This window comes from Macaca thibetana, chromosome 13 (assembly GCF_024542745.1).
Source record: "Macaca thibetana thibetana isolate TM-01 chromosome 13, ASM2454274v1, whole genome shotgun sequence".
NCBI classification, from domain to species: domain Eukaryota; kingdom Metazoa; phylum Chordata; class Mammalia; order Primates; family Cercopithecidae; genus Macaca; species Macaca thibetana.
This window is the reverse complement of record NC_065590.1, coordinates 14,118,055-14,132,830: the sequence shown is the minus strand read 5'-3', so window position 1 is coordinate 14,132,830 and position 14,776 is coordinate 14,118,055. Positions and strand designations below refer to the sequence as shown.

General features: G+C 43.2%; 1 gene segment (V, D, J or C); it reads left to right on the top strand.

The window, feature by feature from the left end:
- Nucleotides 1-781: 781 nt before the first annotated feature.
- Nucleotides 782-1,822, top strand: LOC126934456 (immunoglobulin kappa variable 2-28-like). The segment is given in 2 exon segments: nt 782-855; nt 1,220-1,822. Coding segments are annotated over 2 exon segments (426 nt in total).
- Nucleotides 1,823-14,776: the final 12,954 nt, after the last annotated feature.

The following is a 14,776-nucleotide window of genomic DNA, read 5'->3' as shown; positions in this document are numbered from 1 at the left end:
CGGACATGCTTTGTGTGGAATAATAATACCTAGAGCTCTGTTTGGTTTTTCTGGGTGTGTGTTCCTTACGAAGTAAATCAGACATTATATTAAATCATTGAAGATTACATAGCACTAGAAACTATTCTTTTAATCACTCCCAGGATTTTGTTTTTTTTCAGGACAGTGACAGTCCTTGTGACATGATTTGATGTATGCACCATTGTATAGGAGCTGCTAAATTCAATATTAAGCACATCACTGACAAATGAAGAATACTCAGGTTGTTTTCCTATTGTAATGATCCACTGTGTGGTAGATTCATTGTGATCATCTTTCAATAAAAACCTAGGAAAATGTCATCCATAGTACTGCTGTCCCTGAGACCTAAAACTGTGGATCTAGTTCTTGCTTTTCCTGCATAGAGAATCTCCTTTTGAACAGTGGTCTCATAGCTGTGGCTGTGCCACATACAGGTCCGGGGGAGACACGGGTTCACACTCAGAGTTGGCAAGAATTTGGAAGCCCTGACATCCTATAAAAGGTTACTTGCCCAGAATTGAAACTTTCAAATTCAGGTCCTTCTTCCTACTCTACTGATGAATTAGATTTTCTTAGTTTCCCACCAAGGGACACTTTCTATCACATTGCTCACAGACAAGACATATCTACCCTCCTTCACCCCCACCCAGTGACTCTTTCCACACCACTGCACCCACCAGGGCATTTGCATATTGTCCTCTAGGGAGGACCTTCCCTTGTGAGTCTGAGATAAAAGCTCAGCTCTAACCTTCCCTGATCAGGGCTCCTCAGTTCACCTTCTCACAATGAGGCTCCCTGCTCAGCTCCTGGGGCTGCTGATGCTCTGGGTCCCTGGTAAGGACAGAAGGAGATGAGGGAGGAGAAGGGGTTGGGAGGGTGAGCTCTGGTGGCCCCACTGATTCCCATGTTTATTCTAACCATGTGTTAAAGGAATGTGGCCTATGATCCAGGGAGAGGAATTTATATTTTGCCCTGACAATAGAAACCTCCTAAAATCAGTGCTCTGAATAATATCTTGAGAAATGAAAGAGCTCTTGTGTCTATTTAATAAAGGGGTCATTTAAAAAGTTTGTTTTTATGATATGAATACAAGTTTGTAAAACTAAAAGATTAGCCATAAATCAATATCATAAGTCAAATCTCAAAAGTTGCATATTATGCTTTCACATAACCTTGCACTTCTCTCTCATAATTTCAGGATCCAGTGGGGATATTGTGATGACCCAGACTCCACTCTCCCTGCCCATCACCCCTGGAGAGCCGGCCTCCATCTCCTGCAGGTCTAGTCAGAGCCTCCTGCATAGTAATGGATATACCTATTTGGATTGGTACCTGCAGAAGCCAGGCCAGTCTCCGCAGCTCCTGATTTATGGGGGTTCCAACAGAGCCTCTGGAGTCCCAGACAGGTTCAGTGGCAGTGGGTCAGGCACTGATTTCACACTGAAAATCAGCAAGGTGGAGGCGGAGGATGTTGGGGTTTATTACTGCATGCAACATATAGCGCTTCCTCCCACGGTGGTACAGACCAATACAGAAACCTCCCTGCTGGGGTGTCCCAGCTGCTCACTTGTCTGAGGAGTAGCTCAGCAGGGTCTCTGAGTCTGCAGAAGCGGAGGTTGTTGGAGAAGTCAGGGGCAGGGTTTGCTGTTGAGGGCTCTGGCCCATGAGCGTCTCAGCAGCACCTCAGTCCCACATGGTCAAAGCTTTTTAAGTTTTCAGGCTCATCACCACCCTGCCTGTCTTGCCCACATTTGCCAATTACATTCAGTCAGCATGACAGCCAGAACATAGATGCAGTTTAGTGACAACACAAGTGGAATCCATGTGGAAAGCGACCAGCTTGGGGTTTATTTTACACAAGTTAATACTTGGTGCTAATACTTGGAATTATTGAGAAATCGGCATTTTCCCACTTTCCTTACTTTCTGTTTCACTTTACCACTCACACTAAACTGCACTTTCCAGTGTCATGTTGGAGATCATGTTCTATACAAGCTGTCCTCAGGGGGTGTATGGATAAGAATAATTAGTAAAAATGTTTGATTTCTGGCAATTCCTAGACTTTGTAAATCCATGGTAAATATAAGATCTTAATGCCAAAAGATTTTGATTTGCCTCAATTACGTTTTTCCCAGTGAAGAAGGAGTTCTTGCAACTCCACAAGTGAGCTTCAGAAATAAGCAGCACGGGCTGTGCGCAGTGGCTCATGCCTATAATCCCAGCACTTTGAAATGCCAAGGTGAGTGGATCATTTGAGGTCAGGAGTTTGAGACCAGCCTGATCAACATGGTGAAACCCGGTCTCTACTAAAAATACAAAATTAGCCAGGGTGTGGTGGCATACACCTGTAATCCCACCTATTTGGGAGACTGATGCAGGAAAATCACTTGAATCCGGGAGGTGGAGGTTGCAGTGAGCTGAGATAGCCCCACTGCACTCCAGCCTGGGCTACAAGGTGAAACTCTGTCCAAAAAAAAAAAAAAAAAAAAAGCATAAACTGAAAGATGGAGAACACAGAGTTTACTAAATATGCTACTGGAAAACTGAGAGCTGGAGAACACAGAGTTTACAAAATATGTCACTGGAAAAATGCAGAATTATATGAGAGGTTTTTTTTTTTTCTCAAACAAATTCTAATTGTAAAAGTATTTATTCTAAGTACTATTTTAGGGATGATAAATTTAGTACTATGTCATCATAACAAAAGATTTCAAATATTACAAAAATGTATTATTTACATATGATATCATCATTACCAGAAAATGAATCTGAATCATATGTTTTAGATGTAAAAACAAAGAAAATTTATTCTTTCAATAGATTCTGTACAAAACAGTGTTCTACTGTTATAATATTCTGTCAAACTCAATGATGAGCTATGTCAATTACATATTAGAATATTGTGTGATAGACACAAAATGATTGAAGCAACAGAACAAGAAGCTCCTGTTTCAGATTTAAGGTGTAAAGTATATTTGAGATGATTTTCTACTCTAAGGTAATGGATTTCATGACAAGTGCAATTAAAATTCCGAAGCGTCATATCTGTTGGGTTTAGTAGACATTGCTATATTTATATAGGAATCAAGCAGACTAAAACTGTGAAAATAAGAAACATAAGACACTTAATACACTGTTTAAAATGCTAATTAATGCATCATGGAGCTTAAAAGTTATTACAGAATGCGGGGAGAGAAGACAAGCGTAAGTAGCAAGGGCAGGAGTTAAGCAATGTCATCACCATCTTTAGCCATCAGGTGATTGACAGCACCTAGTCACCTAAGATTCTGCTTTGATGTGAGACAGGGGAAAAGGCCCAAACCACTCAAGGTGGTTGGACACCTCTAAAAAACAAACAAACATACAACCTACATGGTGCTGATATCTCAGGCGGCGATACTCTCAAGTCAAAATGGTGAAAAACAAATGATTCCAAATACTGAAAGAGATACAAAAAGAATCAGAGCACAATCAAATGTGTTACAGAGAAGCTTCAAAATATGGTGGACTGAATGTGACAAGGTTTCTCTGTGCCATGGCAGTACAGAGGCAGGCAGGTGGCCTTCGTGCTGTAGGTGGCTCTGCTCCATGAGGTCACTCAGGTCGGCAGGAGGCACGACCACCCTCAGCGCACAGCCTTCTTCCTTCCTCACAGTCTCTACCACCACGGCCATCCTCAGCAGCATGAGGTGGAACAGAGTGAAGGGAAAGCTGTTTTCTTCTAAAGACCAAAGAAAACTCCAGTTTTCCACCAGGGATAAATGTTCTTTTGTGTAAAGCACAGGTTTGTGAAATTTTTCACCAAGTGAAGCTGGTGAAAAACTCACACTTTTTGCTTTTTTAATCTGAAAATGTATTTGCACAATTCCTGGAAATAATAGTTTTGAATATATGATTATATTTGTGGCAGTCTATCTGAAGTTGTCATTTACCATTGAGAATTACTGCTGAAAAGTCATTTGATAAAAAAAGACTCATCTGTGACAGACACTCCTCCTTTGGAAGGACTCTGTCTTTTTATCCCTTTACACTCATTTTAAGCCCTTCAACCAATGTATTAAGTTTAATTCATTATTTTAAAAACAATCAATGCATTAAGTTTATTATTTATGTTTAATAATTAATTTTCACTATCACAAAATCAAACATCCTACATGTTGCTATGTCAAAAACCTGCCTGTAGATGGCAAACAAACCCCCCACCGACCAAAAAAAAAACAAAAAACAAAAAACAAAAAAACAAAGAGATTGCCTTGATCTAAAAATATAACTTGCATTGCAAGGGTGATGATGTCTGATTATCAACATGGAGTCCCTAAGGTTGAAATGGGGTCTCATGTGTGATCTGGAGCACCCAGGAGGCGCTTGCAGTGTGCTGTGCTATGGGGAAACCCCTCTGTCCTCTGTGATCTGAGAATGTAAGCCTGGCCTTATTCCTCTTATGCAGCTGTAGGAGATGGTTGAGGTAATTGAGGCTAAATGGGGTCTAAAGGATGGGACCATGATCCAATAGAATTAATGTTCTTATAAGAATAGAAATCAGAGAGCTCTCCTACTTTTTCTCTCTCTCTTCTCCCTCTTGCCCCTAACTCAACTTTCTACCCGTGGTGGCTATCTCCAAACCAGGAAGAAGGACCTTCCCAGAAAGTGAACCCTGTTGGACTTTGATCTTGCAATTTCCAGCCACCAGGAATGTAAAACTTAATTTCTGTGGTTTAAGCTGTCCAGCCATATCCATTTTGGTGTGGGAGTCCCAGTGGACTACTACATCATCTTTGCCAGCTCCAAGCAGAATCTCCCTCCGGAGGCTCCCTGTGGACATGGGGACCCAGCTTTGTTCTGTTCCTCCTGCTGCTCTGATTCTCTGGTGAGGAAGGAAGATGCAGGCTTCATCCTATTTGCTTGCATTTTGTACTAGAATGTCTCCTTGAAGATGAAGTGGTTATCCTGTTTTGCTTTCTGATCAGAACTTCATCAAACTGAATGAATTACTTGCTTGGTATTAATACTTGGGGATGTTCATGTTTGTTCCCGACATAGATGCCAGTGGGTATGTTGTGTGCACCCCGTCTCTTACCCCTTTTCCTATGTCCCCAGAGAGAAGGCCACTGTCATCTGTAGGGCCGGCCAGAGTGTTAAGAGTGTTCTATTTTAGCTTGGCTCCAGCAGAAAACAGGCCCAGCTCTGAGCTCCTGTTGGCTCCCAGTTCCCTGTGGACACAACGCCTGCCCGGGTCAGGCTTCAACTGCCTGGACAGATATCACTCTGGCCATCAGCAGCCAAGCTGATCAAGGAACCCCATTGTGAACAGGGTTCCAGCAGCCATGTGAGCCATGAAAGCTGAGCCGACAGATCCCACACGGCTCCAGTCAGAGGGGAGGCTGCCAATAGGCTATGGAGGGGTTTCGTCCTGTGACCACACAGCCTCAGCCTCATATGCTGCTCCGTCTGACAGGAGAGCCCTTGGGAAGGACCTGCCCACAGGAAGCTCTGGGCACCAAATGTTCCTCCACCGTGGCCTAGCTCCACTGCCTGTCTCCCCGGCACCTGCTGCTCTGTGTTCCTCAGACCCCCTCTGGTCACTCAAAGTTCTCAGCAATGGGCAGGTCCCTGCTCAGCCCTGCAGGGACATGGAGGTAGAGCCTGAGTTTCCTCATTCTCGGCTCTGCAGTGGGGAAGGAGCCATGGAGTGGTGCACCCATTGCTGGTTTTAAATGTTCTTGAATTTATTATTTTAAATGTTCTTAGATTTATCAAAATGTAAAGTCATGCATTATAACAACAAAGTTACATTTATTTCTGTATAAATCTATATATTATATTGATTTATAATATAGATGCATAGCATATGTAGCTATATCAATATAATTTATATCCAAAACATTATTTACATTTATATAATGTATACATATATATATTTATACACACACACACACATAAACTTATTTAGCATGTGCTTCTTTTCATTCGAATCAGAACAGAATCTGGCTGAGTAAAGGCTCTGGGGGCATTTGCTATTCCTCCCTCTTTGGCTCCAGCATCATAACAATCACTCGGGACCAGTAAGGACAGAGCTGAAGACAGCTGGCCCCAGGAGCCCAGGCCTAGCCCTAAGGCCCTGATCTCTGAGTCTTTCACCCTGGCCATGAGATCTGGGCTTGGAGCAGCGCCTGTGGGAGTGTGATCAGTTTCCTTCCCTGAAGCCCCTGCCAGGCAGCCCCGTGGGCAGGGCCTTTGGCTCCTCCCATGTCCTGAGCCCCATGGCTCAGGAGAGCAGCTACCTCCTCCACAGCTCAGGGCCAGAACCCAGCAGCATAAGCCTGACCCTAATTACCCCTGGGTTGAGGACTTTACTGCAGATCTTTCCCCTTTCATTTCCATACCTAAGATTCTTTCTTGGTATTAAATCACAGGCCACATTTTCACAACCCTGAAGCTAATGCTGTCAACTGGAAAATTAGAAATTTGACTTCATTGCCATCCTCAGGGCTTGGCCTGTTCTATTCTCAGAAGGTAGAGATACCTATAGACCTTCTTCTCCCCATGAAACTTCACCTAGAAACTTAGTGAGATTTGGCAAAACTCTTAACACCTACACAGCAGCTATTTCCCTCCTCCTTTGATGTATAGGGGTGTAGCTCTGTCCTGCTATGCAAGCAAGGACAGTGAGTCTCTCCCAGCCCAGGACAGGAACAGGGATTAGGAGCACACGTGATCAGCTCCAGAATGAGATGTCAGGGGAGTGACGGGAAGTAGACAGGGCCTTGGACAATGTTGATCCCATATAATATAGGCAATGATAGGAAAGAGCTTTGCTCTGGTTTTTTTTCTTTTTCCTTTTTTTTTTTTTTTTCTTTGTGTGTGTGAGGGGACAGGGTCTCACTGTGTGAATCAGAATGCAGTGCTAGTAGCATTATCATGGCTTACTGCAGCCTCAAATCTTGGGCTCCAGCCATCTTCTCACCTCAGCTTCCTGAATGAGAACTACAAGTGCTCACCACCACATGTGGTTATTTTTTATTATTATTATTTTTAGTAGAGATGTGGTCTCGCTATGCTTCCCAGACTGGTCAGACTCCTGGGCTCAAGCTATCCTCCTACTTTGGCCTAAAAAAAAAAAATGCTGGTATTATAGGCGTGAACCATTGTGCCTTGGCCTGCATTTTTTTTCTGGGATAGTTTTGACTGGCATAATGATTAGAACCAGTGCAGCCCTCTTGAGACCATGAAGCATTAAGCTCAAAATTGAAATCCAAAGTGGTGCAGGTGCAAAGCAATTGGAGGCTGAGCACGGTGGCTCACGCCTGTAATGCCAGCACTTTGGGAAGCCAGCCAAGTCACCTGAGGTTGGGAGTTCGAGACTAACCTGACCAACATGGAGAAACCCCATCTCTACTAAAAATACAAAATTAGCTGGGTGTGGTGGCGGGTGCCTGTAATCCCAGCTCCTCAGGAGGCTGAGGCAGTAGAATCTCTTGAACCCAGGAGGCAGAGGCTGCAGTGAGCAGAGATCATGCCATTGCATTCCAGCCTGGGCAACAAGAGTGAAACTCTGTCTCAAAGAGAAAAAAAAAAAAGAAAAAAGAAAAGAAAAAATAGGAACAGAAGAAAAGAAATATTGGAAAGTTGAGGCAGGTGGATGGCTTGAGTTCAGGAGTTTGAGAATAGACTGGGCAACATGATGAAACCCCGTCTCTACAAAAAATACAAAAATTAGCCCGCTGTGGTGGCATGTGCCTGTAGTCCTGTAGTCCCAGCTAAATGGGAGACTGAGGTGGGAGGATGGTTTGAGCCCAGTGGGTAGAGGCTGCACTGAGCCCTGGTTGCACCATGGCTTGCACTGTGGTCCAGCTAGAAGATGATGGAGACTGCATGGGGTGTGACAGGAAGGGTGAATGTTGGGAGAGGGATCAGATTTGGGATACATTTGGGGTCTGGGATCCTTGGCTTTACTTCCATTTGTTACAAGGTTCTCAATGCAATGTGCTGCATATGCAGCACTTCTGAATATTCTTGTTTTTTTCATTATTATTGAGTTTCATTGAGAATTTCAATCTGCCTGCTGGTGCTCAAGAAGGAAACTTATCATTTTTTCTTAGGATTCTTTTAAGTAAGCAAGATTTTGTCTCTACTGCACATTTCCTTTCCTTATTGTCCCTCCTCTCTGAAAGGAGATGGCCCAGGTGCTTCACTTCAGAGAGTCTCAACCTCTTACCCAAAGACTTTGATCTAGTGTTTTCTCTTTTGCTTTCTTGCTTCTTTTTTGTATTTTTAGCAATAGCAGCATCACTTTTGCCTTTTATTCCTGGGTATTAAAGATGCAATCTTAGCTTATCACACTGATTACCTTCAGCATGATTAATGGACTTCCAGTCTGGTATTTAGAAATGCACATCTGTGTGCCTAGGAAGCTGCCTGAAGAGTCATGATCTGTCTAGCATGGGTGCTGGGGCCTCTCTGAGTCCTCTATCCAGCCAGCCCTTCAGGATCTCTCTGTGTTTTCATATCACTCACTGCCTTGTCTGAATGAGATTCTGATAAGAATCCCAGTACATCCTACTTGAATCAGGGGCCACCTATACCTTCCAAGAGGGCTGAGGGTCATAGGCTCCTGAAGACAATCACAGGTCCAGAGAGTCACAGCCAATGACTGTCCTCTGTAGAGATAGCTTCTTCCAAGATGGCTAGGAGCTGTCTGGCTCTGTCCTTCCTTGTGCATGATGAAAGGGGACAGAGTAGGTCTCTAAGCAAACCCTGAGCAAGGCCATCCTGTGTGTGTACCTCTGACCTGGACATAGGGTGACACTGGATTCACTTAGGGAAGTGAAGTGATTTATGATCATGAGATAATTGGGAGGGAGACAGGGGAGACAGAGGAAATGCAATATGTGTACAGTACCAATGCTGAGAGTTGATTCTGTGATGATTTACTGCTCAATGTGATTCCTAAATTATCACATTCTATTCCATGGAGCATATGACTATCTTCTTCTACTACCTATTCCATATTCCCTTTGCCTTCAGCAAGCACCTCGGCAGGTGGAGGGTTTTTTTTTTTTTTTTTTTTTTTTTTTTTTTTTTTTCTGGTGGACGGACCCAAATCTTCCTTCCTGAAAGGTCTAGGCCATTTGTAGCCATGCCTGAAATGGGCTGTTGTAGTTTCTCACTGACCTTAATCACAGGGCATGGTAACACTAAGAGATGCTCTAATTGATCTCCTGTATTCCATGCATACTCTTCTTTACCTCCATTGTGGAGTAGTAGACTGATTTCATCTTGATAGTCTGGGTCAATCACCCCAGCCAACACTGGAAGTCCCTTCTTAGCCTCTTGACTTAAAGGTAGGAGGAGCCCAGTGTCCTGGTGGCAATCTTAACTTCCATTTTAATGGAACCGTTGTTGTGTCTCCTGGTGGCAGCATTCCTCCCTCTGGAATTAAGACATCTAGCAGAACTTAATGCTGCAAAAACAGGAAGCAAAAATTTTGCTGGTGGGTCGCTAGGGATCATGGTGAGTGGTGCCACTTTCACTTCCACCCTTTGGTTCCTGGACCTGTGAATCCTGGCAATGGGAGAAACAGTACCATATATTGAATGGTGATTCAGAGCATACACAGCCTTCTGGAGAACTTTTCCCCAGCTCTGCAAAGTATTGTCACCTAGTTGGTGTTGTAATTGTGACTTCAAAGGCCGTTACACCATTCTATCAATCCAGCTGCTTCAGGACGATGGGGAACATGGAAAGACCAGTGAATTCCATAAGCATGAGCCCACTGCCACACTTCTTTAGCTGTAAAGTGAGTACCTTGGAAAGAGGCAATGCTGTATGGAATACCATGACAATGGTTAAGGCATTCCATGAGTCCACGGATGGTAGTTGTTGCAGAAACATTGTGTTCAGGATAGGCATAGCCATATCCAGAGTAAGTATCTATTCCAGTGAGGACAAACCTCTTCCCTTTCCATGATGGCAGAGGTCCAACATAATCAACCTGTCACCAGGTAGCTGGCTGATCACCCTAAGGAACGGTGCCATATCGAGGGTTCAGTGTTGGTCTCTGCTGCTGGCAAATTGGGCACTCAGCAGTGGCCTTAGCCAGGTCAACCTTGGTGAGTGGAAGTCCATGTTGCTGAGCCCATGAGTAACCTCCATCTCTGCCACCATGACCACTTTGTCCATGGGCCCATTGAGTGATGACAGGGGTGGCTGTAGAAAGAGGCTGAGTGGTGTCCACAGAATGGGTCATCCTATCCACCTGATTATTAAAATCATCCTCTGCTGAGGTCACCCATTGGTGAGCACTCACATAGGATACAATTATCATCAGTCTTCGACCACTCAGAAGGGTTCATCCATATACCTTTCCCCCAAATGTCTTTGTCACCAATTTTCCAATCATGCTTCTTCCAATTCCCTGACCATCCAGCCAAAGCACTGGTTATGGCCCATGAATCAGTATATAAGCCCACATCTGGTCATTTCTCCTTCTATGCAAAGTGTATAGTCAGGTGCTCTGCTCGAAGTTCTGTCCACTGGGAAGATTTCCTCCACTGCTGTCCTTCTGGGGTATCCTAGAAAGGGGCTGTAGTGCTGCAGCTGACCACTTTTGGGTGATGTCTGTGTATCACGCAGAATCATCTGTGAACAGGCTCTAGTCTTCTCTTCCTCTGCCAACTAAGCATAGGAAACTTACCATGAGGCTGTTGGTGCAGGCTAAGGGGAGAGAAGGCAGGGTGACAGAAGTGGAGACCAGGGGCATTTGAGCGACTTCCTCATGTAACTTACTTGTGCCTTCAGGACCTGCTCGAGCTCAATCATGTGTATACCACTTCTTTTTGATGATGGAATGTTGCTTTGCATGACCCACTTTTTGGCTAGATGGGTCAGAAGGCACCCAGTTCATGATAGGTAGTTTAGGTCACATGGTGACTTGATGACCCATAGTCAAATGTTCAGTTTCCACCAAAGCCCAGTAACAGGTCAAGAGCTGTCTCTCAAAAGGAGCATAGTTATCTGCATAAGATGGCAGGACTTTGCTCCCATATCCTAGAGGCCTCTGCTGTGATTCGCCAAGGGCGGCTTGTCAAGGGCTACAGACAATATCCCTATCTGCCACTGACACCTCAGGCGCCATTGGATCTTCTGGGTCATATGGCCCAAGTGGCAGAGCAGCTTTCACAGCAGTCTGGACTTGTTGCAGAGCCATCTTCTGTTCTGGAACACACTCAAAACTGGAAGCCTTTCAAGTCACTCAATAAATAGGCTAGAGTAACACACTCAAATGAGGAATGTGTTGCCTCCAAAACCCAAATGGGCCCACTAGGCATTGTGCCTCTTTCTTGGTTGTAGGACATGCGAAATGCCGAAAATTTCCTTCATCTTAGAAGTAATATCTCGACGGGTCCCACAAGACTGGACCCCTAGAAATTTTACTGAGGTAGACGTTCCCTGAATTTTAGTCAGATTTTTTTTTCCCCATCATCTGGCATGCAAATGTCTCACCAATAAGTCCAGTATGTTTGCCACTTCTTGCTCACTGGATGCAATCAGCATAATGTCATCAATGTAATGGATCATTGTGATATATTGTGGAAGTAGAAAACTATCAAGATCTCTCTGAATGAAATTATGACACAAAGCCAGAGAGTTGGTATACCTCTGAAGTAGAATCGTAAAAGTATATTGTTGGCCTTCCCAGCTGAAGGCAAATTGCTTCTGGTGGGCCTTATGGACAGGAATGGAGAAAAAGGCATTATCAATGACTGCATGCCAGGTACCAGGAGATGTGTAAATTTGCTCAAGCAATGAAATCACATCTGGTACAGCATTTGCAATTGGAGTCACCACTTGGTTAAGCTTATGATCATCCACTGTCATTCTCCAAGATCCGTCTGTCTTCTGCACAGGCCAAATAGGATAGTTGAATGGGGATATGGTGGGAATCACCACCCCTAAATCTTTCAAGTCCTTGAATCTCCTCAATCCCTCCAGGGATGCAATATTGTTTTTGATTTACTACTTTGTAGGTAGAGGCAGCTCTAATGGCTTCTATATGGCCTCTCCCACCATAGTAGCCCTCACTCTACCAGTCAGGGAGCCAAAGTGAAGGTTCTGCCAGCTGCTAAGCATGTCTATGCCAATTATGCCTTCTGGCACTGGGGAAATGACCACAGGATGAGTCCCAAAGCTGAAGACCTTGTAGTCCGATGCTCGAGGGCAGGAAGCATCCAGCATGCGAGAAAGAATGTAGACAGGGAGGTTAAGCCAGTCTAGCCTTTTCACATGTTTCTACCTGCTTTATGTTCACTGGCAGCTGATTGGATGGTTCCCACCCAGATTAAGAGTGGGTATGCCTTCCCCAGCCCACTGATGCAAATGTTAATCTTTTTTGGCAACACCCTCACATGTTTTTTGACACATCCAGGATCAATATTTTGCCACCTTCAATCCAATCAAGTTGGCAGTAATAACCATCACAATAGGTAAAAACTGTGCTCTTAGCTGCACACTTTTTCAGAAAGCAATTGAGGCTCAGAGAGAGGCATAAATATCCCAAGTTTATGCAGATAATTAATAGGAAATACATATAAGAGAAATTGTGTTGCCTAGACTTTCTATGCACTTGTCTTTTTGACCTGAATGAGTTATGGACTCACCTGTGAGTGCACAGGTCCCTGATAAGGTGGTTCCAGAAATTGCCCCCAGGTCATTCTCAGATGATATGTCTTCTCAATGACAGAAGTATTTGGAGACTCTCCTCCCAAATGCTGACCCTGGAATTTGGATATTCTCAGTTCCCTTTTGCTTTGTATCTCGGCACAACACTGGTTTCTCAGCTATTTATTCCACTTTATTTATAGAAGAGCCCAAGGTTCCACTGAGATGGGTAATTTGTGGGATATCACCCTTTCTGATGACCAAAGTCCATATGTTCCTTACCTGTACCTAATATCTCAGCAGTATGGCTTGTGTATCTGTGTGTGTGCGTGTGTGTGCCTTTATTTCACAATCCAGAATCTTGCTGTTTGCTCAAAAATGAATGGGAAAGATTGTGCTCATGGAAAGGGTTCTGGTTCCCAGAAGAAGGCAGTTTTTGGAGCTCATGGACACTAGGGGCAGTAAATCCCACTGCATCTCTTCATCATAACTCTCTATCTATTTCCAGGGAAAAGTGATTCTACCTATCCCTGCCATTGCATATTTTTCCCATTTCTCTACAAATTATAAGCATTTGTTTCTGTATTGTATCATTCATGTTTTTCAAAGTAAACCCTCAATTCATTGCCTATACTCTTTTGCTTCAGTTGGAACAACATCTCAGATGTTCTACCATGTAATAACTGAGTCCTGTTCTCTGTGATTAACTACTGTGAATTCCTGGCCTTTTTTTTTTTTTTTTTTTTTTTTTAACAGAGTCTCGCTCTGTCAGCCAGGTTGGAGTGCAGTGGTACAATCTCAGCTCACTGCAACCTCCGCCTCCCAGGTTCAAGTGATTCTCCTACCTCAGCCTCCCAAGTAGCTGGGACTACAGGTACGTGCCACCATGCCTGGTTAATTTTTTGTATTTTTAATAGAGGTAGGGTTTCACCGTGTTAGCCAGGATGGTCTGAATCTCCCTACCTCATGATCTGCCCACCTCAGCCTCCCAAAGTGCTGGAATTACAGGTGTGAGCCACTGTGCCGGGCAAACTCCTGGTCTTAATTTTAAAATCAGATGCTAATTAGATTTTGTTCTGTGGAAAATGAAAGAAAAATATTTTACTTATTTTCTGAGGAGTCAAGGGAGTTTATAGGATGAAAGGCAATGTATCATGTAGAGCTAAAGCAATGGTTAAGTACATTGATTTAAAAGGTAGAATGTTCTCTACTCTTGGTTCTTGTTTACAAGATGTGTGACTTAGGGTAAATTTTAACTTTTGTTCCTCAGCATACTTAACTGTATAATAATGCATGTTAAAATTGACTTGCTCAGACTTCTACATTGAGTACCACAAAACAACATTAAAAGGAATTTAAAAAGACTTGAATAAGTGGAAAGGCATCTTTGTTGATGGATTGAAAGACTTAACATTATTAAGATAACAATACTTCCAATTTGACATATAGATGCAATGCAATCCAAATCAAAATCTCAACTTTCTTTTTTGCATAATTTGTCAATCCGAGCCAATAATTAATATGGAAATAAAACAGATATATGACAGTCAAAATATTCATAAAACAGAAAAGTTAGGAGAATTACACTTCATAATTTCACTTTTTAAATACAAAGCTTCAGTTGTCTAGATTGTGTGATTCTGGTGTAATGATAGACATATTGATTAATAGGATAAAATAGGCATTCTTGAAACAAACTCTTACATTGGTGGTCAATTAATTTTTGGCAAGAATTGCAAGATGATTCAATGGAGATCCATCAAACAAAGGATCTGGGACAATTGAATGTCTGTATGCATAGAATAAATTTGGCCAATAAAGTTGGCCTCACATTGCATACAAAGATTAACTAAAAATGTTACAAATATCTAAATGTAAAAGATAATATCATAACATTCTGATATGGTTTGGCTGTGTCCCCACCCAAATCTCATCTTGAATTGTACTCCCATAATTCCCATGTGTTGTGGGAGAGACCTGGTGGGAGATAATTTGAATCACAGGGGCAGTTTATCCTATGCTGTTCTCATGGTAGTGAATAAGTCTCATGAGATCCGATGGTTTTATTAGGGGTTTCTGCTTTTTGCCTCTTCCTCAT